Source organism: Monodelphis domestica, chromosome 5 (genome assembly GCF_027887165.1).
Source record: "Monodelphis domestica isolate mMonDom1 chromosome 5, mMonDom1.pri, whole genome shotgun sequence".
Classification (NCBI taxonomy): domain Eukaryota; kingdom Metazoa; phylum Chordata; class Mammalia; order Didelphimorphia; family Didelphidae; genus Monodelphis; species Monodelphis domestica.
In genome coordinates this window covers 271,686,649-271,713,259 of record NC_077231.1, presented here as the reverse complement: position 1 = coordinate 271,713,259, position 26,611 = coordinate 271,686,649, and the positions used below count along the sequence as shown (strand labels likewise).

The following is a 26,611-nucleotide window of genomic DNA, read 5'->3' as shown; positions in this document are numbered from 1 at the left end:
GGGTCTCCTGTCATCATCAGAGAGTATCTTTTTCCTAAATTTATATATGTATAAGTCCCAGGATTTAGAGCTAAAAGAGACCTCTGGGGTTATATTTCATCCAATCCCTGAGCTCCAGGGCTGTATTAAAATGTTTTCATAATCTCTCCAGGAGGGTGTTCATCTTAAGCCATCCACTTTGGACCATAGCATCCAGAGGCAAACCCACTTCTCTGCTGTAGAAGTTTGAAGCATATCTGATAGTGATGAATTAAAATAGGCATCTTTCCCTTATTCTCATTCCCAATCTGCAGACCACATGAGCCAGATTAGGCTATAACCATTATATCTTTGTCCTCCATAGTGACTTCAGATAGCCTAGAGCTATTCTAGTGCTGACCCTATCTACTGGATTAGTCACAGGAGCCCTAGAGCTTCCAGTACCACCCTGGGATGAGGACCAAGTTGTGATGGTGACCTAAATTATATCACAAACTGCTGTCAAAGGAGCTGGCTATCTTCTGAGTAATGCTGTCTTCACCATTAAGCAGGGACTTGGTGATTGACATGGAACCAAATGCAACAAGGCAAATAGTGGTCAGCTAAAACCAACAAATTCAAACCCGGGAGGAAGCCAGAACACCAAGGAAAAAACAAACAAACAACCCTATCTCAATAAAGACTCCATGTAACATTTGGTAGGTGTAATTTAATACTACTCGGAGAGGTGGAGGATGGGGTTACCTTCTAAAACCTTCAAGAACAAGTGTGAGTGTTGTTGTTGGATGTTTTCATTCTGACCGAATTATTCATGACCCCCTTTGAGGTTTTCTTGGCAAAGACACTGGAAGAGTTTGCCATTTCCTTCTCATTTTACAGATGAGAAATTGAGGCAAACAGAGTTAAGTGACTTTCCCAGGGTCATACATAGTTAGTAAATGTCTGAGACCAGATTTGAATTCAAGTCTTTCTTACTCCACTCCAGCCACCTTACTGCCTATGCAAGCAGATACACCAATTTACACTTTTAAAAAATATAGTGTTTGAAATTAGTTATTTCCCATCATAGAATTTCAAAGTTGGAAAGACCCCAGTGACCATCTATCACAACTCTGACCTGAGAAATACCTCTGTACAACAGGTGCTCCTCCTATCTTTGCCCGAAGACCCTCCAATATTAGAGAACCCACTACATCTGATAGCAGTCCATTCTACTTCTCAGCTGTTCTGATTGTTAGAAGACATCAGGCCTAAATTTGCCCTTTTTGGGACTTCTACCTATTGCTCCAAGTTCTGCCTTCTGGTGACAATAAGCCCTTACCTTCCTTCTTAGAATCAATACTGTATATTGGTTAAAAGGCAGAAGAACAGTAAGGGGTAGGCAATAGGGGTAAAGTGACTTGCCCAGGGTCATTTGATGACCTCTTTAGCAAATTGACTCCCATAAATCCTATATCTCCTCAGCTCCCAGTGACCTCCTTTTCCACATGGTTTCAGTACACACCAGCAATGTCATACTATAGATCTCAAGATCCTGAACTATGGAATTATTCCAAATCACAGCTTCCTATCATTCAACCTCTGCTAGTCAGACTAAATTTACTCCACCTCTAAAAAAACAAAACAAAAACTTTGGTACTGTTGTGTTTTTAAAACTATCACTATTTTTCTCACTCTTTATGCCCCCTCACAAAAGTTTGTGACCCTCCCTTAAAAATTTAGAGGGAGCAGTTGGGTGGCTCAGTGGATTGAGAGACAGGAGATCCTGGGTTCAAATATGGCCTCAGACACTTCCCTGCCGTGTGACCTTAGGCAAGTCACTTAATCTTGGCCTGGCCCTTCTTTTCTGCCTTGGAACCAATACATAGTATTGATTCTAAGACCAAAGGAAAGGGTTTAAAAATAAACAAACATATAAAAGATTTAGAGTTAATAGGGCTGTAGGTCATCTGGTCTAACCTCCCATTTTCCAGATGAATAAATTGATGCCCAGAGAAATGGAGTGATTTGCTCAAGGTCTTTGCTAATCTTCTTGAAAACATCATCCACACCTTTCCCTTTCTCACCAGTAGCTTTTCAACTCTTTGCACACTGGTTTCTTCCTTCACCATTCAAACTATCTCCCTCAAACTTTCACAAGTCACTTTTTTTCTTCACTCCTAAAACTGCCTGACCCTCCTGTAGCATGGAACATTTCTGACTACATTCTTCCTTGGCGACTCTCTAACTGCTCTTTTATGGTATCTCATCTTCCTGCCTCCTAAGGAGAGTGATTCCCCAAGACCTTGTCTTGGCAGTCTTCCCCCCACCTCTCTCTTGGTGATTTAATTTACTTTGATTTTAGAGACTACCATTATGTAGATAACTCTTAATTTTCTATCATTGGTGCCAAATTCCTATTTGAACTTCACACCCACATTTGTAGCAGCTTACAAAATCTCTTCTCTGAAATCTTATAAGAACCTCAAATCCAACATGTGCACAGTTGTTATTATCATCTCTCCTGTTAATGCAGTATCCTTTGTTGTTTCTGCCAGTGGCACCACCATTCACCCAATCTTCCCTCTTTGATATTAATTTCTCTGTTACTTTCCATGTTCATGTTGCCAAGTTTTGCAGCATCCTTTGCTTCCCTGAACTTCCCACTCTAAGTAGCTCAATACGTGGTCCCATCCACTCTCTCCTTTTTCCAGTCTGTCTAATCTTCAGGCACAGATCTGGATCCTAGATTTTGAGAAACCTGATAGGTTACCATCTCACTTTGTTTAAATATCTTAAATGGCTCCTTATTATTCATTAGCTAAAAGATAAACTCTTTTGCCTGGCATTCAGGTCCCTCTACAATATAGCGTCAGACTCTATTTCCCACGTCTCCTATTCCTCCCTTCCATATATTTTGTCTTCCAGTGAAAATGAAGTACTCTAGTCCCCCGGCCAACCAGTGTTTTCCTCCCTGCATCTCTGTTCTTTATGATTTGCCATCCCTTCTTTGCCTTCTGAAATCTAATCAAGCTCAAATGCTACGTTTGCCATAAGGCCTCCCCGATTCTCTACATGGTTGACATCTTTCTTCATTGTTCTTACAGGGCATTATATTATAGTGTATCTCTCTCTAATGAACTTATCATGCTGCACTGTATGTTAAAGTTAGTTACATGTTATCTGCCACTAAACTTCTAAGCTCCACGAAAGCAGAGACGTTGTCTTGGCTACATTTTGTCTCTCTGCCAGTGGCCTGCACCCAGAAGGCATTTAATAAATGCTGGTCAAATATCAAATGAAACAGTTGCATATTTGAATAAAAAGTATCACTTGACAAGTGAATTTGTGTGTTACAAGAAAGCAGCTGGTATGGCTGAAGTAAATGCTCATGTTCATTATCTAGTTTTACTTTTATTCAGGAAAAAGAACTTACGAAGCTTGGGGACAGGCTGTGTATCCCAAAACTGATATTTCCGTTTGGTAGCCTCATCAATGTTCTTGGCAGGGCCCTGACATGCGGAGAGCAGTTCCATCGCCCTTTGGATATCCTGCAGCTTCTGCATGGGAATGGCTGGATTCTGCACAGACAGAAACACAGAAACAATGATGTACCCATTTGTACTTCTAAAGATGGCATTTAGCAGAAGAAATAGAACTTTTAGGAACACAAGGCTACCGCGTGAATTTTGTATTTCAATATGCTGGTTTTATTAACAACTGGGATGTAAAATGACATTAACAGTTCCAGAGTTTTGAATTCAACAATGACAATAAGCCATTTAATAAGCCTATGCAAATCACCTTACTTTCTATTTCATTAGCTGCTCATTTGCAAATTGCAAACACTATTTTTTGTATATTGGCAGAAGTGAAAAAGATCATCATAAAAAATCATAAATCATCATAATATTAGTCCATCAACCACTTCCTGGTTCAACATCTCATTAAAAATGTATTGGGGAAGGGAGATGAGGAGAGTGTGTGTGTGTTTTATTAAAAGCAACAGGAGGATGTATACATTAAACAGCATTTCTTAAGAGCTTAGCAGGCAGGGGAAGCTAAGTGGTACAGTGGATAGAGTACCGAGTCAGGTGTTAGGAACTCATCTTCCTGAGTTCAAATATGGCCTCAGACACTGATCCTGGGCAAATAATTTATCCCTGTTTGTCTTAGTTTCCTCATCTGTCAAATGCGCTAGAGGAAAAAAAATGGCAAATCATTCCAATATCTTTTCCAACAAAAACCCCAGATGGAATCAGAAATCAGACACAACTAAGATGACTTAAGTGTGATACCAGGTACCAGACGCTGTGCCAGATGAAAAAGAGACAGTACCTACTTCTAGGGAGCTTATATTCAATTGGAAGAGACAGCGCATACTTATATAAGTATACACAAAATAAATCTGAGATAGTTTAGGGAGGGAGGACACCGGAAATTGAGGGAATCAGGAATGGTTTCCTGAAGAAATTAGTCCCATAGTTGAGTCTTCATTGAAAGAAGTAAGGTTGGGGGCAGGTAGGTGGCTCAGTGGATAGAGATCTAGGCCTAGAGATGGGAAGTCCTGGGTTCAAATTTGACCTCAGACACTTCCTAGTTGTTTGACTCTGGGCAAATCACAACCCCCATTGCCTAGCCCACACCAGTCTTCTTCCTTGGAACCAATGCACAGAAGGTAAGGGTTTTAGAAAAAAGGAAGAAACAAATAAGATTTATGATTGAGGCACAAAGGGGAAGGAAGTATATTATAGGTATGAGAAAATGGATGTAAACACCTGAAGGCAAGGATTTTCTTGTTTTTATCTTTCTATCCCTGGCATGTGTGACATAATCTACCACAGCCTTGCTTAATAAAAGTATATTTAAACATCTAACTTCTAGAACTGAAATATGGTAGCTGGGTTAAAGTTGTATTCAACTTGGAAGGGGAAGAAAAATATGAGAAAGTTTTTTCCTTTTTTTTTTTATCATGCAACTCCTTGACAGTCTAGGGAAGCCCAGGGATCCTCTTCTCAGGGAAAAAAAATGCGTTTGAAGGTATAAAATGTATAAGAATACAAAGGGAACTAATTATATTGGAAGTTATCAAAATATTTTTTAAAACTTATGGACCCCAAGTTAAGAATCCCTGATGTACACTAAAGAAACTCCTATATATGACCCTAAAAGCAACTGGAATTACTTCAAAAAAGCCCTACTTTCTTAATTTTTTGCTGGGGTATACCTGTAAAATGTTTAACAACTGACTCTCCAGGGGAAAAAATATACAACATATTTTTATTAACCTTTCCTTAATCACTATTTTAAGAATAGACAATCAACAGAACACTAAATCAAACCCTAATGTATAGTGTTTGCTAATTTCTGAAATGTAAATACTCACAATGAATATTTAACCAGCAACTCTAGTACACCTGGGCTTTCTACCCTAGGTTATCCTATCTGAATCCAACCTCCCTACTTCTCTCCAAACAAACCCTCTAGTAACCAAAGTCAAGTAATTCCTCATATTAACAAAAAAAACTTTCCACAACTGTCTCCTTTTCCCTTACTCCCAAAAGACTAGAAAGCATTCCCTGCTGCCCCCTCTAAAGAACACTGAGTTTCCAACTTCGGAGACTGGAAACCTCAAACTCTTCAAGATCCTTTTTAAAACCCTTAGCCAAAGTAAAGTTTGACCCCGAATGGAAAAAAAGTCCTATTTTGAGTATACATCAGTACATGTGCCTGGATAGAATGCATTGTTTTTTAAATGCTTTAAAAATTATAGTTAAAAAGCTTCAATTCTTTTGAGTTTTGAGGCCACTAATCCTTGCTAAGCTGTATTTCAGAGAGCTCTAGAGGTTGAAGCCCCTCCAGTGTGCGAGTCCCAACACTCCATAAACTGATTGGGTGAAAGTGCTTATAGGGTTTGGAAATGAGCAGATCGGAATTTTTATGTTTGAATTTCATGTTTTCTTAAGCCATTTTATTTAACTCAAGAAGCTACTGACTCTACTACACTTAATGAATTTTAGTTAAAATTGAAGTTTTAAGTCATTGACTCCCTTGGGGATCTCAGCTTTTAAAAAGAAACCCAGTACTAAGTCTAACTGGAGGCTGGTCAAAAGCGAAATACCCCGCTTTTATTTAACAGTTCAGTTTAGAGCTTACTGTTGCCTTTGTAAGATGCCTGCTTTGTATTTTGAATAACAACATCATATTCACAAGGGTCACTTCTTAATTACATTTGCTAACTGAACAAATTACTTCAGCTCAGGTGATTCTTTTGCCTTACAATCACTGCTTTAGGATGGGATCTTTGCAGAACTTCATGCACAAAAGTGACTTTTTAAGCCATGCAAAGTGTTTGACTCACTACGATGAAGTCTGTTATCAGGCACGACGTTTCAACAAAGCATGCCTTCGTAACATATCTGTCAATTTGTCTCCGATGAGGCACTTACCTGGTCCTATAAAGTGTGCACTGCTCACTGCCACCCTTTCCCCCGACTTGTGAGGTAGAACTCCCCTAAGCAGAATTTAACAAAGCCATACCATTTTGAAATAAGTGTGAGTCAACATCTCTGCCCCACAAGTGGCTAATAATATCACAACTCTATCTGAAAGGGCTCTTGGGTGTACATAATTTTACTTTAATTTACTTTTAGCACGTTGACCAGCAAACATTCAGTAAAAAAAAAAATCATCATTCATGGAAAAAAAATGCTGTGTGCTCGGAATCTCTCCATCCAAAACATTTCTCAAGGTGGAATTCTAAATTGAATAGAGGATTCAAATTTCTCAAGGAAGGTAAAAATAAAATGGCATGTTTGGGACAAACTCTTAAGTCTATTCATCTTCCGCTATCTTTAGTACAAATCACTTCCCAAGGGGAAAGGAATTAAATTACAAGACAGCCATGTGGTCACTACAACGTTAACTTGCCTGACACTCCTTTCTGCTCTGTTAGAGGGACCAGGGTACAGTGGAAAGAGAGCTGGCCTCAAGGCAGGAAGATCTGGGTTCAAGCCTAGCTTAGGAAGTATATGGATCATGTGACCCTAGCCAAGTCATTTGAAACCCCCCAGTGCTCTAAGAAACTCTAAGATTTTTTTTTAACCCTTACATTATGCTTTATTAACAACTCTAAGCCAGAAGGGTAAAGGCTAGGCAAACAAGGTTAAGTGACTTGTCTAGTCACATAGCTAGAAAGGACCTCAGGTTGGATTTGAACCCCAGGTCCTTGAGGGTCTTGACTCTAGACAGGTAATCCATTCACTGTGCCACCCCTAAGATTGGTTCTTCAACTATTTTTTGTGTCATAGACACTGAGAATGATGTTTTTACATGCATAAAATAAAATAAACAGGAGCACAAGGGAAGCCAGTTTATTGAAATAAAATGTATTTTCCCCTCTCACTCAAGTCTACAGACTCCCTGAGGTTCATCCATAGAACTCTTGGAGGTCCATGGTTCTGTTCTAAGACTAGAAGTGCCCTAGAAACTGCCAATCTTCACCAGTGGAGGGAGTTTATTCACTTGGGAGTTCCCTACAGTAATGAAATCACAGGTTGAGCCCCTATTCCCAGAAAGTAAGTAAACCACTATGACAGAATGAAGTTTCTCTACCAGTACCCCAGAATGATTTCCTAGAATCCACTTAGTAACACTTATCATTTCCTAAACTGAACCTAGAGGGAGGAGGTAGTCATTATTGTTGACAAAGCTCTTTAGAAAGTCTGTCTCACTTGAATTTCCCCACAACCCTCTGAAGGTTTCATCTCAAATCCAAGTCTTGCCTCTTCTACTCTCCTTGAAATAGTGCAGAATCTTGGAGCTACAGGACTAGATCCATACCACCTCCAGAAATGAAATAAGAGCTCTCCTGTGCCCATTGCTAGTGGGGAGTAGGGAATGAACTTCACCTAGAGTGGAAAGCTCATTAATGTGCTTCAGGCAACTCAATCAGGAGAGAAGGATCATCCATTTACAGCTGGAGGAGACCTCAGAAGTGATCTAGTATACAATGTTAACTCCAGGCCCAAAGCCATTGCTTAGGTTAGGAAACTGCAATCCAAAGATGGGGAATGACTTACAGAAGACCACACAGGTATAGGAAGTGGCAGAGAAAATTTAACTCAAGTCCTCTGACTCCATTTTGGGAAAAATGGATTATAGGTGGCAAGGTTTCAAAGGCTCCAGAGCCAAGGAAATTTGCAGGTTGATACAATAGGCAAAGGAACAAGGTCAAAGCCCAGGGACATAATCTTTGGTGGCCAGTGAAGGAAAAGTCATTTTTCTGGCCAGGTCCACAGTTAGTATATTGAGGGTTGTAAAATTGAGATTTGAACTCTGGACTCCATTCCCCAGGAGTCCTTGCTAGCTCCCAGAATTCCCTCTAATCTCACTGAATTCTCACGTGGGCCGAGATCGAGAAGGTATTTAACCTGATTGCAAAGGCTTTTGGCTCTTTTTTTTGGAGCTCCGTTTTGGAGCAGACGCATCTCTTTCAGAATGTGAGGTTATTTTGTCTAGTTCTCTGGCCTAGGCATGTGTTTTCTTCTTCTGTAATTTCTTTAATCCTTAATCTTTAATAAACCTCATAAAAATGTAATACTCCTTGCAGAGAGAAACTAATTTCTACCTGCCTCAGTTTCCCTAAATTTTAATCTTTACAGGGTGAGAGAGATGCATGCAGATCTCTTGAAGACTGAAAGCCCAAGAGGAAACCCCATAGAAATCCTTAGAAAAAGGTTATCATAAGGTCATAGATTTAGAACTGAAAGTCAGTCAATGAACATTTACTGAATGCTTATTGTATACCAGGTTCTGGGCTAAGTTCTGGAGATACAAAGAAAGGCAGAAATAAAGTTCTTGCCCTCAAGGAGCTCATATGGGAGAGACAATATGAAAACTATTTATATACAAGATACATAAATGGAAATAGTGGGCACTTTCTGAAGAAGCGTTAAAGGAGAGAGCCCTTGGAGGGCTCACTTTACAGACAGGGAAACAGGCCTAGAGAATTAGATGTCTTGCCTAAGGTTGCAAACTAGGAGTCTGGGATGAAATTTAAACCTAGGTCTTTGGAAACCAAATCAAGTGCTCTTCCCTCTCTATCTGTCCTTTCTACTGCCTCCCTGTCACAGGAGTACTTAGACACCTGGAGATAGGGGTCAGGGGAGCAAATTCTAAAAGTGCTGAGATGCAAAAGAGCTTTGCAGGGGAATCTGACATCAGTAATCAATTACAATTATATTCGAAAGCACCAACAGAAAGGGTGATGCTGCCCTCATTTTTTCCTTTCTAACTGTTGGGCTCTCACTGCTGCTTGGCCAGTCTTTCCCTTTACCTCTCAGCAATGCCCTAGGATATCCCCCATGGCAATTACTCTATTTTTTTTTCTTTCTTTAAGCCTCCAATCTCAGTCTCACTTTGCCATATTCAAGGCAGCCAACACTGCCTTCTCTGTTACTATGAAAACGGAAACTTTCCATGTTGGAATCCTATTATAGAATCACATATGTAGTGCTGAAATTGACCCTAGAGGCCAACTAGTCCAATGTGTCCAAGGGAAGAAGTAAACCAGCATTTCTTAAATGCTTATTGTCTGTGTACCAGGCACTATACTAAGAGATGAGGATACAAATACAAGCAAAGAGATAAGTCCTGCCCTCAAGGAGCTTGGGCTTGAATGAGGAAAGGTAGCATGCAAAAAGGGGTGAAAAAGCAGAGGTTTCGGGGCAGATAGAGGTGCCTACATGTGGGGAGGCATGGTTAGTCTGACTGTCAAGTGTAAAAATTTTTTAAAAAAATGTCATTGTTAAAAAAAAAATTATGGGGCTTTGCTTAATGATTCTGCCTGATTCCAGGAGAAGGGAATACAAAAAGAGCCATTGCACAGTGCCAAAGAAACACAAATCTACTTGCATAGTGCCAATTGAGCACAAGGCCAAAAAGGACCAAACCAATCCAGGTAGGACTGATGAACTTCTAAGCCAATATGAAAGGACTTGAATCTAATGTGAGATTCAAGGTTGTAGCACTTGAAATATGTTAAGACGTAGGACCCTCGTACCACACTCTTTGTGAAATATTCACAGACAAGTACTGAAGTATGGCTATCATCCTGGCTCCCCCATCCCTGAGAGTGAAGGTAAAATCAGACCAGGGAATGAAACTTCCCTATCACACAAAAACCTAGTCCTTTTTTCTCTCTTATAATATGGCAAATTCCTGTAGTCTTGGCTGTAAATGGGTAAGTGAAATATTACTGCATTTTGTCCTATAGACTTGTGGGACAGAAATCACTTTAATTGCGCCCTGATTCAAGGACTTGTTATAAATTTTTCTTTTACTTAAAATGTTTACACATAAGACTTTGATGGTCTATATTTTTTAATATTTTTTATTTCTCTTGCCAATTGATTCATATACTTCATAACTCAGCCATTCATCCCTAAGTGATCCCTGTGTTTATCAATACTGTCTTCAGGGGGGATTGTATTATTCTAAAATGCAAAGTTTAAATTCTTTTTGAGAGTTATTTTAGGATAAAAAACATGCTACCTCTCCAAATCCAGAAACTGAACTGTTTGGAGAAGGTACCATGAAGATGCCTCCATAGACCACAAACTGAACCAGAAGATCCAGAGTGAACTTTGGGATGTGGTGATTTGAACAGTATGGGGTTGAATGCATTTGTTTTGTATGTATACGCGTATGCTGAAGGGGACTGCCCCCAACTGGCTTTTTGTCAATGCACCTAGCAATCATTGGTTTTGTTCTCTTTTTATCCCCAAATTATTGTAATTTCAAGAGAGACTAGTCTTCCACGGATCTCAAGGGGGGATGCATAATTGAAAATCTGTTACCCTAAAAAAAGAACTACATTTCCCAGGAGCCCACTGACTTCCTGTCATTACATACTTCCTGTAGATGGGATATTGGGTGGGGACGTGGAGGGTCCCACCTCTTTACTTCCTCTCCCAAGCATGGTGGTGGTAAGGCGGGCATTTGAATTGGCTGATCAGCTATGGGCACATGGTCTTTATTTTGTATCCTCTTTATTCCTTGATTTCTAATGATCATTAATAAATTCCATAAAATATACTATTTTTATTATTGAGATTTAATTTTAACTTTTACACAAGATTATAACCAAGGGCAGAATGAAGGCTGGCTAACCTGGCCTCAAAACAGAGGCCCTCACAAAAAACTCAGCAATGAGAAAGGAACTGATTTGGCAGAGGAATAAACCAAGATGAGAATGCCCACAGAGAAAGTTGATGTACCAACAAGGCAAGGAAGTCCCAAGGGCCAAGAAAATTTCTAGGATGAGATACCAGCTGAGGTATGAATTTGAAGTGCAGAAGTCAAGATCAGAGCCAGGAGGAGAATGAAAGGCAAAGGTCATAGGATGATAGAGTGTTGGAAAGGACTTCAAGGGTCATCTAATTCAACTCTCACATTTTACAAGTGGGGAAGCTGAGGCTCAATGAGCTTAAGTGACTTGGCAAAGGTCATATGCATACTAAATGTCAAAAGGCAGGATCTAAACTCAAGTCCTTACTTAAGAACCCCTGATTTTTCCACTGCCTTCAAAGAAAAAGTCTCTACTCTACATGACAATGAAGCAAATGATGAACTTTAAGTACAGAGCCTGGCATCTAAGGGTCCAAGTTGGAAACCATACTGTGCCACTTACTACTTGTGTGACATTGGGCTAATCACTTTACCTCTTTGGGACTGTCTCCTCATCTAGAAAATGAGAGCATTGGACTAGATGACCTCTACATTCCTTTCTACTCTACATCTAAGAGCCGATGAATCTATCTCTTCATGCCTCCATCGAAAGCTTAAATTTGAATAGAATTATTTCCTTCCCGCCAAAGAAATGAATAAAAAAGTGACTCTGCAGCAACATCAAATCTTTATTTACAAATTTCATATCTTCTCTAGATTCTTTTTCATAATACAGAACTAGTCCCCTTACAACAAAGCCTCTGCATAACAAACATTCACAAGATGCTGCTGATGGCTCACTTATTAAAGCATCAACAAAAATATTTCTATTTTTCTTGCTCTTTACATGCTCATCTTGAATTTGAACTTTTGGGTAATGGGATGCAAGGACCTTCTGTGGGAGCACAAGGACAATACCCTTCACGGCCTGATTTTCCTGAGATGCTAGTCCACAAGACATGTCAGCTATATTCTGTTCTATCCTGTGTATGCACTCTAGGAACAACTTGATTTTCTGGCAGCTGTCTTCACTTGACATCTGGCTTATTCTAGCAATGAAGACTTTGTCAGTGGGAACATCAGAGTATTTTTCTACTTTGGGAGACTGGTTGATTGATGATTGATTTTATAACCCTCACCTTCCATCTTAGAATCAATACTGTATGTTGGTTTCAAGGCAGAAGAGTGGTAAGGGCTAGACAATGGGAGTTAATTGATTTGCCCACGGTCACACAGCTAGGAAGTGTCTGAGGCCAGGTTCGAACCCAGGACCTCCTGTCTCTGGGCCTGACTCTCCATCTACTGAGCCACGGCTGCCCCCAACCTTGGGAGATGTACAGACTGGACACTGACAAATGGTCTGATATACAGTGAAATCTGCTGCCAGAGAAGAATTATTATTCAGGTAATTTGATAAACATTTAGAAAAATTAAAGTAGTGATATCTTCTAAACTGAAAAATAATGAATAATTTAACCCTAAAAAGGGGAGAGGTGGGAAGGAGGGAGGGAATAAAGATTTCAAAATGTCAAAAAACTTCTATTAAAAGTTGTATCAACATGCAGTCTGGAAAAAATTAAAAATAAAAATACATTTAATGACAAAAAACTCCTAAAAACATTTCAAACTAACATTGAGACTTTCTTCTTCTTCTTCTGAAAAATATTAATTAATTAATTAATTATGGAATATTATGGAATAAAAAAAGGAAACAAAATCTCAAAGTACCAAGGAATTGTGTGTGTATATTTATTTATTTAGGTCTGGATCTATTATTTCATTGAGGTAGAGAACTGTCAGTATGGAAAACTCTGAGACAGATGGGCAGCTCATCTATGAATTGGAGTCTTAAGAGTTATCTGAAACACTGAGAGGTCAAATGACTTATCTTTGTTCATACAGCTAGTTTTTTTAGGTTAGAACTTGAACCCAGATTGAGAAGCAATGTGGCATAGTGGATAGAGCACCAAACTCTATTCAGGTCAGGAAGACCTGGGTTTAAATCCTTCCTGTTGTGTAGCCCTGAACAAGTTGCTCTCAGCCTCAGAGTCTTCAGCTAGAAAAAAGAGATATAATAGTACCTATCACCCAAGGTTGTTATGAGAAATGCTCTGTACATCTTGAAGTGATCTATTTATCAATCAGCACAGATGTTCCAGGCATTATATTAGGCAATGAGGACATAAAGACACAAATGAAATAGTTCCTGTTCTCAAGTAGCTTATATTATATGTATGTGCTATACTCATATAATATGTGGACTAATATAGTCATGTATGGAATAATAGTGCACACATACACATAGCAACATATATTATTTATACACATATTTATATAAAATCTATACATGAACTGTTATTTTTCCTCATTCTAAGATTGCCCCTATATCCACTACTCTATGCTGCCTCTCCTAAATGTGTATACTTATATATTTGGGTGTCAAAGAACCATAAAGACTCCTCCATTTAACCACTACTATTCAATATCTAGCTGTGACAGAAGTCCTAAACTAGGCTTCTGATTCTTCTCAGGGCTAGGCAGCAAAAGCCACTCTCCTTGCACAGGAAACCTCAAGAGTTAAAATAAAACAAAGCCCTTACTTTTGAAGGCTGTTGAATTTTAATCTCCTGGGAATCAGATGCTGAATCTGATTTTGTGCCTCCAGAATTTGGTTTCTCCTTTTTTCTCTTCTGTTTCTTCTTTTTCTTTTTGGCTCCTAAATCCCCTCCAGGACTTCTGTTGGAAAAGTCAAAGAAGATGAAATGAGAAAAGCTATTATTAAAAAGCCTGAAGGGCATGAAATTAAACATTGAAGAAAACCTGTAAGTTCTAACTATGGAAACCTAAGTTGGGAAGTAAGAAGAAAATAAATTTCAGCCAGGCTAATGAGCTAATGGAGAACAAGCCAATAGGGATATGACAAATTCACATTTACTCTTGCCGAATGATTATCTGAATGTCATTCTGGAGGGGAAAAAAAAGTATACAGTCTGGATATGCCATATTATATAAATGCATGTTAAACAACTCATAGCCTTTTGTTTCTCTGTTCTACTGACCCAGTTTTAGTCAATTGTTCAAAAGCCTTTTAAGAGGAGGCTCTCATAGAAAGAAATTCCATTATAAACATCTCTCTTGGGCACAACAAGCCACTAATTTTGATGCACTAAAGCTAAAGAAATTGGCTTTCTCTGCTAGAAAAATAAAATTTCTGATAAAGATTAACACTAGCTGGCCTAATATAATTTTAAAACAACTAAAAGCAAAAACTAGGTTAACTTTACAGAATCTGAAACTTATATCTTTACATGCTTGATGATCTAAGAGAATAAGAAAGGTAAACAATTTTACAAGGAGTTTCTATGTGGCCCCATACTTCTGCAAAATTCCCAGAAGATGCATTAAAAGTCTGGGAGAAATTCTTATTGGATTATTATATAACCATCCCACATTAGCCACCAGCTGTGTCACTTGATCTGATATTTCTAGGATGGGGATATGGTAACCTCTATTTGACCCAAGGTTTAAAAAGACTATAGTAAACACAGTAGAATCTCATCTTTATGCAATATTCTTAAGGGAATTTGGAGAGAAAATGGTTCAAATCCTGTGTCCCAGAATAAGAAACATGAAAGAAAAGGACATGTATCTCATCTTCCCTGAGTTCAAATCCTTACTTTGCCATTGATTACCTTATGCAAATCACACTTAACCTCTTGGGGCTTCAGTTTTCTCATCTTATGAAATGAGTTTAGATTCAATGAGCTCTTAAATCACTCCCAGTTCTTAGTCAATGATTTTATGAACCAAAGAGTCAAGAAGCATTTATTAAGTGCCCATCATGTGCCAAGGACCATGCTAAGTTCTGAGAATACAACGACAAACAATATAACACTCCCTGTCCTCAAAGAGTTTATTCAATGACTGAATGAGTGAGGGGCACTAGTCCCAGTTCCCCATGGCTACCCTATCTAAAGGCTCTAATGTACTTCAGTAATTCACAGGATAAAATAATAGTCAGAATTTCAGTGTTCAAAACTTGATGATTCACTCCTATGTAAATTCAAAACTATGGAGAACAGGAAGGTACCTGACATGTTATATTTCTGGATATAATTGAGTAGGACTTATTCTTACTGTAAGATAAGTGTAAGAATACATGAGAGAAAATGACATTTCTTGTAGTATCTTTTTTTTTTTAAAGTAATGGCTTACTCTACTGTAATAAAAGCTCAAGCAGTCGACCCAGATATACTTGGTCCTAACCCTAGCCTAAAGTAGAAATCACTGTTGGTCTGAGATGCATTAAGTAAGGCTTTGAGCCATTAGTACTCTATTTATCAAACTACCTCTCCCCCAGTACACTGACTAATACCCTAGAGTCCTAAAAATATGAATGCATTACTGAAAGTGAGTCATCTATTGTATTCACATCAGTAGTTTCCTCACCTCTAAAATGAAGTGGTTAGGCTAGATGATTTGTAAGGTCCCCTTTGCACTAAAAATCCTCAGCCCCACCAATTAGAGGTTTATACTGCCACAGCCAGATCTTTATTGCCATTTTCATTTTCCCTGGGTGAATACGAAACATTGCAAATACCTAACTGGCAAGTTGGTTTAAATACAGATCCCAACAACTGCATCCTGAAATAAGCTTAGATTTGGAAATAGGAACCCTTTTCCATGTGCTGGGGCTTAGGAGCATGAGCCAGTATAAGAATCTTCACATCTCCCACATTTGACCCCTTCTCTCCACTCAAGAAAGCTACCCATCTGAGTTCAGACCCTCATCACCTCTCATTTAAGCTATTACGGCAGTCTCCAAATGGGTCCCTCTGCCTTCAGGTTCTCCTCACTCCAGTCCATTCTACACACTGCTGCCAAAATTCATTTTCCTTCAGCACAGATTGAACCACCTGACTCCTCCATTTAATCAACTTCAATGGCTTCCTTGTGCCTCTAGGATGAAATAAAATTCTTTGTTTAACTCTTAAAGCTCTTCATGACAGTGCATCAACCTCTTTTTTCCAGCCTTTACTAGATATTACTTTCCCTCCCACACTTGCCATCTTGGTCTTTCTGTTCCTCACATATGATATATATCATCTCCCCATTTCCATGTAGCCCACATAACTGGAATGCATGCCCTTTCCACCTCTGCATTACAGATCCCCTCTCTACTATTAAGGTACAACTCAACACAAAAACTTTCCTTGTCCCCCTGAGATCGATGTTGGTGGTCTTTTAAAGCCATTTTGTATTTAATTAGCTTGTAAATATCAGTATGTTTGCATTTTGTTCATGTTGTAGATATTTTTACATATAGTGTCTCTCCCTTTTGAAAGTATGGGCCTTGAGAGAAAGGATTGTACCATTCTTTGTACTTTGCCCAATGCCTAGGACCTTACTTATTGACCAATTGATTGAACAGGACCATTCTGCATCTTGCTTTTGAGGTTTGGTCCTGCCATCCATTGATGGGCCAACAAAATCACTGAGCCTTAAAATGTCCCTAAGATCTCAAAAGGAACCCTATCTACTCTTTTTGCCAAGGTGCCAAGAAGAGTTAGAGCATCTGCTATCTATTTGACAATATTAAGTAATGTCAGGGCCATAGGACAAGAAGTATTTCTGCCCTGATCTGAAGTTTTAACTCTATATAAACCCTGCTCCCATCACTTGACAGTCACCTTGATAACTACCAACAGGTCTGGCCCTTCATTATGGCAAAATTAAGAGGTCAGGATTATACAGCTTAGTCCCATAAGCCCTAAATCTCCAGGAATTGTATGTTGCTGGGTCGAGGAAAGTCTAGTATAGCAGTCTACAAATTCAAAAAGTTAGTGAAAGTCTTCATATGCCTCCCCTCTGCATAAGGCTGTGTGCTAGGCACTGGGGAGACAACTGTGCCTTTAAGGAGTCTACAGTGTAAGTTTATAAGCAGGTGCCCCTCACTTTCAGCCCACATTCAGTGTGGAAAATGCAAAGCTTTTCATGTTTTGGTGGCCAGTTTCTAACATGAGCCAGGATGTTTGTTTTAGAGTAGCAACTACCAGAGAGAGCCAGGAAAACAATTTATACAGAAAGGAAAACATTGTAATGGCAAACAACTTTGAAAGACTTAAGATCTCTGACCCATGCAATGACCAACCATGATTCCAGAGGGCTGAAGATGAAGCATGCCACCCACCTCCTGATGGAGACATGTGATGGGCTTGAGGTACAGAATAAGACATATTTTTGAACATGGACAATGTGAGAATTGTTTTGCTTAACTATGTGTATTGATTACTGGGATTTCATATTTCTTTTAAATGGAGATAGGGATAAAACAAATGTTTGCTAACAGAAAAATATATTAAAAATTTTAATGAAGTTTAAATAAATCACTCTAACACAAGAAAAAAAATCCTTAGGAAAATCACACACACACCCCAAGTTCATGTACAGCAGGCAAAAATAAACCAAAATCAATCTATAATTCTTTAGACTTCCTATATCTCTGTATAAAAAATTTAATTTAGGGGGCAGCTAGGTAGCTCAGTGGATTGAGAGCCAGACCTGGAGATGGAAGGTCACATCAACGTTCAAATGAAGATGGCACGGTTATGGAAGTAATGAACATAGCATGAAATAGCTAAGGGATATTCTACCTTGTCATCTGTCATCCATCACCTAGAATGTATAACCCATCCCATTTTCCCTTCAGGAGGTGGATAGATAGCAGGCTTTATCTTCAGTCCTCTGGAATCATGGTTGGTCATTGCATGGGTCAGAGGTCTCAAGTCTTTTGAAGTTATTTCTTATTACAATGTTTTTATTACTGTATAAATTGTTTTTCTGGTTCTACTCACTTCTCTGGTAGTTGCTACTCTAAAACAAACAGCCTATTATGTTAGAAGATCCCTATCAAAGCTATCTACAGCAGAGGTTCACAACTTAGAAATTTCTTTATGTTCCCTGGCAACATTGAGATCAGAAGTGAGGCAAAGCTTGAAGAGAATTTATCTGTCATCTTCCCCTAGAAGGGCACATAGCCCGGAAGAGAGCTTAGCTAAGAAAGGGCATGGAATCAGCAACCTGTGGCTTTGAGTTCTACCAGTTAAGGCTTCAAAATTTTTCCTGAACCAGGTCTCACTGTATCTCCCATGGCTAGAAGACTTCTTTCATCACTTCTGTCTTTTGGATTCCTCAGTCATCTCAAGCATTATTTTCTACCTGGAGCCTTTCCTGATCCACCAAGCTGCTGGTGTACTCCATTGCCCAAATACTCTGTCTATATTCTGTTTGTACTGATATATGTATAAGTCAAATGAGATAACACATAAGGCATTTGGCAAACCTTAAAGTGATCTACAAATGCTAGCTATTGTTACTATCACTATGTTGTCTCCATTAGAATATATGCTGCCTGAGGGCAAGGGTAGTTTTGCTTCTTTTATCCCTAGGGCCCAGCATATGGTCAATAAAATACTTATTGATTGACTGATTAGTAATCAGTCCCATGCTTTCTCTCTGAACTTTTCAATAACAAGCAGTAAACCTAACTGACATGTTGTCAGAAGAGCAGATAATTAGGCCCCAGAAATTTGGCCACAGATACTAAGGCTAGCTTTTTAATCTTAAAAAAAAATTTAAGAAGAGAAGTTTCCATTTTCCCTTGCCAAGATGTCTAATGAAAGCCAATCACAGAAAGAACCGTCACCATAGTTATGCCAGAAAGTAGCTAATAGTCAGATCTGCCCAAAAGTGGATTGGGTTGGGCTTCTATGGGAACATGGTGGGCTCACTCTTCTTGAAGGGCTTCAAGCAGATGCTAGATGATCTGTTGGCTAGGGTAGAGATTTTTTTCCAATTGGGAAAGAACTGTGAAGGTACCTTCCTATTTCAAATTTCCGATTCTGTGATGGGGAGACAGTTTGAGAAATGCTGCCTTGGAGTCCAACATGATACCTAGGTTTATCAAAGGCCAAAACTTGAACCAATAAAGCCACTTCTGTATAGCAATTTAGCCTTAAAAAACCAACACAGCTCCAAACACACCAAGCCATTAGTAGTAGACTGGAAGAGGCAATATGGTATAATGGACTGCGTTTTGAATTTGTAATTAGAAGATCCAGATTCAAATCCTGTTACTTGCTTCCTATGTGACCTTAAATGAGTCACATAATTTCTCTATTTCCATATTAAAGTGAGATGATTGGACAAGATGGTCACTAAGGACCATTGCAGCTTTAAATCTATGATCCTGGAGGGGAAGAGAAACTCTTATCTGTTCAGGCAGCCAGACAAAACCATAGGAAATCATCTAGTATATCAGAGCCAGGCAGACATCTTGCCCTCACTCCAGGGAAGATCAACAAGGAGCTAGGAGCAGATGCAACTGATGCCCCTTTGTTCAAGGAGAAAGAAGCTAGCAAGTAAGTCCTTGTGTGCTGATTCTGAAGAAAAGAACAGCTTGGATTTCACAGGTTATAACCAGAGACACTGAGTCACTTCTCTCAGTGAGGCATTTATTTATTCATTCAACAAACATTTATTAAGCATCTACTAGATAAAATGTACTTTACTAGGTGGGGAGATAGATGTAAGGAATATATAAAAGATCTAGAAGTTTACAATCTACTAGAGGCAATAAAACACATAGGGATCATTAACTTTATTATTATTGTTATTATAACAGTAACAATCTCTGTGTTTTATCAGTTCTAATAGATTAAAAGTTCCTTTACAATCAAACTTCATCATGCTAACAATAAACCTTTGTGTCAAGATTTAAAGTTTATAAAGCACTTCACAGACATTATCCTATTTACAATTATAAGTTAAACTATGCTAAGTGCCTAAGAGGAACATAACTTCCAGTTGAGCAGATGGGGAAAGAGCTGTCCTTCCTGGGTTATTAGAAGAGACTATATGCAGGAGGTGGCATTTGAACTGGGTCATCAACAAGTGAGAATGTGGGAAGATACAGGGAGAAGCACATGAACATTTCAAGACAGCAGTGAACATGCATTAACAAGTCCTAACATTCAAGTTATAAAAATAATATTCAATTCCCCCCCACCCCACCTCCCGGCAGCCTCTTAAGATGATAAGATTGTAAATGATCATTTGGACACCTAACAAGTTACTTATTATCAGTTTGCAACATAAGATCATAGATCTAGAACAGGATCCATAACCAACCTTGTTCAATCCCACCAGATGAGGGAAGTGACGATCTGAGGAATGGAAATGACCTCCCTGGTCCCCCAGGAGCACATAAGAAGTAGAGCTGGGATTTGAACTCAAGAATCTAACATGGCAAAGTAGAAAGAGTCCTAGATTTGGAATCTATGGACTTGGGTTCAAAGTCTAGTTCTAGGAGGCAGTAGAATGAGAGCCAGGCCTAAAAATAGGAAGTCCTGGATTCAAATCTTCCCAGCTATGTGACCCTGGGCAAGTTACTTAACACCCATTGCCTAGTCCTTATTGCTCTTCTGTCTTGGAATCAATAATGAGCATTGATTCTAAGGAAGGTAAGGGTTTAAAAAAGATTCTAGCTCTACTACCTGTTTGACTTTGTTCAAATTATTTAATTTCTCTGGCTCTCAGTTTCCTCATCTGTAAAATGAGGGGCTTGGACTAGATGACCTTTAAGGTCAGTCCTGTTCAGCTCTAATGATCCTGACTCCATAGTGAACATTATTTGAAATCATCTCCAAATAAGTTACTATTATTATTACCTCAAATATAACAAGGTAGGTTTATTGCCCATGAATCTGAAAAGAAACTCACTATTTTAGCAAGGTGAAGGAGGATGCTTCTGTCTAAGCAAGTATTCTTTTGCATACATCTCCCTTTTGTAATGAAAGAGGACTGTTCATGCCTGTGCTTCCTGCTTTAATGTTCTCAGCAGCAGCAAAGCATCTGCTTGTGTTGGTTGTTCTTGGACAGCATGAATTGCACAGTCCACATTTCTCCCTCAGATTCCCGGGACCACTGTTTTCTCTCCACAGGAAAGCAGGAAACCTCCCTGTGCACATCGAGTGAAATGTGGAGTCTTCGTTTCCAAAATATTTGCTCTTTATTGAGCTAATTTGAATGATTCAAGCATCAAGCAAAAGGGGAAAAATACTAGAGATTTTCCTATCAAACTAACATGAAAAGGCTCTCAGTACACTAGTCTAAGGAAAAAAAGATGAGAATCACAGGTAAATGATACCAATATATCCAGGATGATGGGATACAACTGAAGAGGGAAATAAAGATCTTGTGCAGAGAACAAAGAAAACAATTCAAGGATTTTAAATTGTATGAACAGTTAGAAGAACATCTTGCCAGCCAGTCAATAAGCATTTATGTAGGGCTTTCCATGTGCCAGGCACTATGCTAAGTGCTGCGTGCCTGAAAATTTCTGGCTAATGATGAAAGTAGAGTCAATCCTTTTTCTTTTCTCTTTCTATAAACCAAAATTTAGTCAATCCATCCTATCACGGAAGCTTTTTTTTTTTTTTGCTAAAGATTGTCTCCTTATTTTCTCCAACCCCTGGAGTGCCTACTTGATATAAGAACTGGATAGAGAGCTTTCTAAATGTTTCAATTATACTAAAACTTCAATAATGGTAATTGAACAGGGGGGTGGTCAGAAGTTCAATTTTGCTAAGTAAGTCCTTTCTTTATAGGTAATCTAAATTAAGAATATAAACCAAATTGCAGAGAAGAATGCTTAAAATACTGAAGAAAGCAATTTCCAGCCCTTCTGACTCTTTGGGCACATGCTTACAGACAAACAACGAGCATACTAATTACAAATCACTTAATCTATTCAGGGAGGCAGCGCTGGAAGGACAAAAATTGCCCAGAGTGTGGATGTAAAAGACATAGAGTAGAACTTTGCTTCCTGTCTACCCTGTCACCTTTAGTAAGCAAGTGAGCTTTAAAAATTCAGGAAAATATTTTGGGATACTGGAAAGGTACCATAAGAGTGGAAGCAGCTCAGTGTCCTGGATTTTTTAAAGGGGGGGGGCACAAAGGGAGATTTCTTAAATAGCAGGCCCATGATCCTGCAACTTCTGAAGACTTTTGTTAAAGAACTGTGTGTGAGAATTTGTGAGAAAGAGTCACCATGGGTTAGCAGAGTCACAGACAGACTGAGATCTGAAAGGGGCTGTGAACGCTATCTAGTTGGATTCCCTCACTTCCTACTCTGAGGAGCTGGAGAGCTTATGAAACTTGCCCAAGATGGCACAAAGAGTAACTCCTCTGACTCCAAACAAAGTACTCTTTTAATGCAACAAACTGCATTTCCTTTTTTTTTTTTGGAGAGAAAGAGCAATCAGACAAATAGAGTTTTGGGGAATATGACAGACCCAGTATATACATGGATTGCAATGTGGCATTGAGAAAAGACTCTTAGAATACCTTAATGGAAAAGAGAAAGAGGTGCAGGTTACTAGGCTTTGGTTATAGCCCCAAGGATGGCGATTAATGGAAGGAACAGTATTGAGCAATATCAAGAAACATCTCTGTTGGAGTATCACAAGATTCTGTCCTTGGCTTCAACATTTTTTTTCCCTTCAGGAATGTTTTATTTTTTCCCACTTACACGTAAAATCCATTTTTAACATTTGTTTTCTAACATTTCTAGCAATGACTTGGATATAGGCATGGATCCATTTATAAGTATTTATGAAGCACCTTCTATGTGCAAAAGGCACGCTGATACAACTTTTCACTGATAGCAAGCTGGGAGAGATAGCTAACACACAAGATGACAGAATGAGAATTCCAGAAGACGTTGGCAAGGATGAATGATGAGCCAAATCTAAGAAGACGGAGCTCATTTTATCTTCATTAGCTTTGCCATGTCAAGAAGACAGTCCAAAATGGCACTGTTTAAAGCCAGAAGGGACTTTGGATATTTAAGGCCCTAAAAGGGACCTTAACAGTCCTCCAAGTCCAACTTCTTATTTTACAGATGAGGAAACTTGAGGCTCAAAGAGGGTAAATGATTGTCCAGACTCACACAGTCACCTTTTCTAGTTTTAGGGACACAGACCCAGAATCTCTTGAATGTAGGTTAGCTAACTTCCTGGAGAAATGGCTCTGCCAGTTGCAAGGTGGTAGCCCCAGAGCTCTACACTGTTTATTGTTGTATGACTGACCTGCAACCGTTCCTAGTGTCCCAGAGAAAGTCTCAAAAGTTCCTATAAAATCACATCTTCCTCATATTCTAGGAGGAGAATTTCCTGAAAATAAAAGTTTCTAAATGCCATTAGATTTTTCTCAAACTGATATAGGTAAACCCAGGAATATATTGAAAATGATGAAGAAAGGGTTGGATGTTTGTAACGGCATTGGAAAGACGTGAAGTGACTGGAGAAGTTTTTAGCTTCTGGCAGAGAAGACTCTTTACTGCCAACCATAATGGACAAATAGACAAAACTGGACAGAGGATTTCAAAGGTGGACCACACCTTCAAAGACCAGCTTCTCTAGTCACCTTCGGAATTCTCTCCTGTGGCTAAGTTATCCTGACGAATGGGCGCCTTAGAATGAACGCATTCTATCTAGCTAGTCTCAGACCCTGTATGTGAAGGATAAGCTCCTGGAGGGCAAGGACAGTTTAACTTTAGTATCTTATCCCCACTACCTAGGGATGCCATACTTCTCACAAGGCAAGCTAGCTGCTTGTTTTGCTCACTGTATTTTAATGGGTCAGTGATTTCATTATTACTGGTTGTCCCACTAGTGCTACAGACCACAAAACTGTCATGCGTTCCCATCTTGTACGGATCATTAAACTGGCCATGTTTTGGTGCCTGTGGTCCTTTTGGCTGTTTCTCCTAGAATTTCATTTTTAAGGGGGATGCCCAGGCCCACCATATTTTCATCTCTCTCTGGGCTGTCCTCCTGCTGCTCTAGTCTTTCTCTACCATGTCACAGAAACCTCTTCACACTGGACTTCACACAAAGGAAGTGCCCTCCACCCTGGGGCCTCTCTCTCTGATTAGCTGGTTCCTCTCTCAGTACCTCCATCTTAGGGAGGATACCAGACCTACCATGTCTTTATTCCTTTCCCGGTTTCCTCTACTACACCCCACATGGGTTCCTTCATTTCTCATCCCTACCCTTTTCAGTCTCCCCCCTTTAATGTGACCTTCCCCCATTAGAATATCAGCTTCTTTGGGGCAGTAACTGTTTTTATTTCTGATTAAAGCTTAGCACAAGACCTGGCACATAGTCAGTGCTTAATAAAAACTTGCTTATTTCACTAGATTGCTTCCATTTGTCTGTATTCGGGGACTATATCCGCCCTGGGTTCCATTGCACACTTGTTCCCTTTCTCCAGCACTTAGGTTTTGCTTCTTGAAGACTGGTTTTGTTTTTTTTTTTACCCCCCTCTAGTTCCTAGCACAGAGCTTTGCACAGTAAAAAAAAGCACTGGATCAGGAACCAGAAGTCTAGCTTCTGCGGCAGCTTACTAGCCATGTGACTCTCTATACCTCTCCCAGCCTCAGTATTTTTATCTGTAAAATGGGGAAGCTCATAATATTTTCCAAGGCCTACCTGACAAGGTTGTATACTTTGTAAACTTTCAAGACCTACATAAAAACAAGCTAATCTAGAAAAGGAATTCAACAAAGAATATTTATAATATAGTCATTTGGTTTTGAAATTGTGAGTATAAAACCAATTTTACTTTCATTCTTTTGTTTTGGTCACATCAGTAAATATAAGAAGAGCCAATTGTATACCTGTAGATCAGGGAAATTTTTTAAAATTTTATTTAATTAGTCAATTTAGAATATTTCCCCTTGGTTACAAGAGTCATGTTCTTTCCCTCCCCTCTCCCTATCCCCTCCTGTAGCCAACATGCAATTCCACAGGATTTTACTTGTGTCCTTGATCAAAACCCATTTCCATATCGTTGATGTGTGCACTAGGGTAGATCAGGGCAATTTAAAGGAAGACACCGTAGGGTAGGAATCAACAGAACAAAAACCATTTATTTCATGTTTTACCTCCAATTTATCCTGTGTACAGCTTGCTTTCTATATACATCTGTTTGCATGTTGTCTCCCCTATTAGACTGTAAACTCTTTCAGGGCCAGGACTGTCTTTTGCCTCTTTCTGTGTCCCTGGTGCCTGGCACATTGATTCTTAGGGAAAAGACCTTCCTGGTTCATCCCAGGACTGGGCACAGTAGTTAGGCACAAACTAAGGGGTCAGATTTCCTAATCAACTCAGTCTTTGTTTTCTTTAAAAGCAGAGAACCTTAGTTACTGAAGAAGCCTAGGGTAGGTGCGGCCCAGTGAATGGAACAAAAGCCAAGAGCTTGGGAGTCTGAATCCCATGTCTGCAGTTCAGTCCATTGGTGGTCCTGATCAGAGAACTTGGCTGCTGGGGTTTCCTGATCTATAAAATGAGGTTAACTGCCCCCCTCCCCTCTCTCACACACACACAGATAAAAATACCATTGCCACAAAATAAAAGTCACCACAAGTCAAGCTAGAGAGTACACACAAGCTAGTGTCTATAAAATAGAACCAGAAAGGCTTCAGGGTAGGGTTGCAGTTCCCAATAAGTAACCAGAAAAACCAGGTTAAAACAACCCCTCCCTGTCCTGATGTCCCCAAACATCTGTGATCCATTCAAAAGAATAACAGCAATAGGCTTAGCAGAAAGTTTGGTTTTTATTACTTTGAAATGAGGAGGGAAAGCAGCAGCAGAGACACCTGCAAAGGTTTTGCTTATGGCTAGAGATCCGTGGCCTAACAGGGTTACCTTTTATACTCAAAGGTGCTCCCCTAACCTCAACCCCAGCTCTAGCCCAGCTCCAGTGAGGGAAGATCAACTTTTTACAAATGATTTGGTTCTCTGGCACCCTGAACTCCAGCAAAGCCAGCCAAGGGAATGAAGGCACAAGGAAAAGCAGCTACCAGTGGAAGATGGCTCCCTCCTACTGATGGGCCACACACACAGAATTTGTGCCAGGGAGAAGATGCCTTTCTGTGAAAGAAGGAAATGCAGCAAGCCTCCACTGGATACTTCAAATGGTATCCTACCATGGATAGGATCCTGAACCTGGAGTCAAGAAAATGCGGCTTTAAATTCCTCTTCAGACTCCTGTTTTGTGTTCCTGGGGAATTCCAAAGCTCTCTGTGCCTCAGATTTCTCATCTGTAAAATGGCAGGATGGGTTACCACTTCCAGTACCTAAAGTTGCAAGGCTCAAATGAACAAATTTGTCTAAGGTGTTCTGCAAACCTTAAAGACCTCTATAAATGTTGGCTAGCATAGTATTGTTATTAAAAGTTTCTGCGAGATCTTTCCCCCCATAGCCAGGTATTTCTTAAAGGCCAGAGTAGTCAACCCATGGTCCTAGGATTTCTTGTGGCACAGTAGAGCATAATCTGAAGGCCATGAAATAACCAGAGA

The 26,611-nt window shown here is 39.4% G+C and overlaps 1 protein-coding gene across 3 annotated transcripts in view; it reads right to left on the bottom strand.

The window, feature by feature from the left end:
- The window catches only part of NMT2 (N-myristoyltransferase 2), an 85,146-nt gene that overhangs the window by 44,972 nt on the left and 13,563 nt on the right, over nt 1–26,611 (bottom strand). For all 3 annotated transcript variants that reach the window (XM_001368464.4, XM_007504926.3, XM_056800160.1), the window contains exons 2-3: nt 13,788–13,923; nt 3,395–3,539 (exon numbers count right to left, since the gene is read on the bottom strand). In XM_001368464.4, the coding sequence (XP_001368501.1) occupies nt 3,395–3,539; nt 13,788–13,923 (281 nt within the window). The remainder of the gene's footprint in view (nt 1–3,394; nt 3,540–13,787; nt 13,924–26,611) is intronic.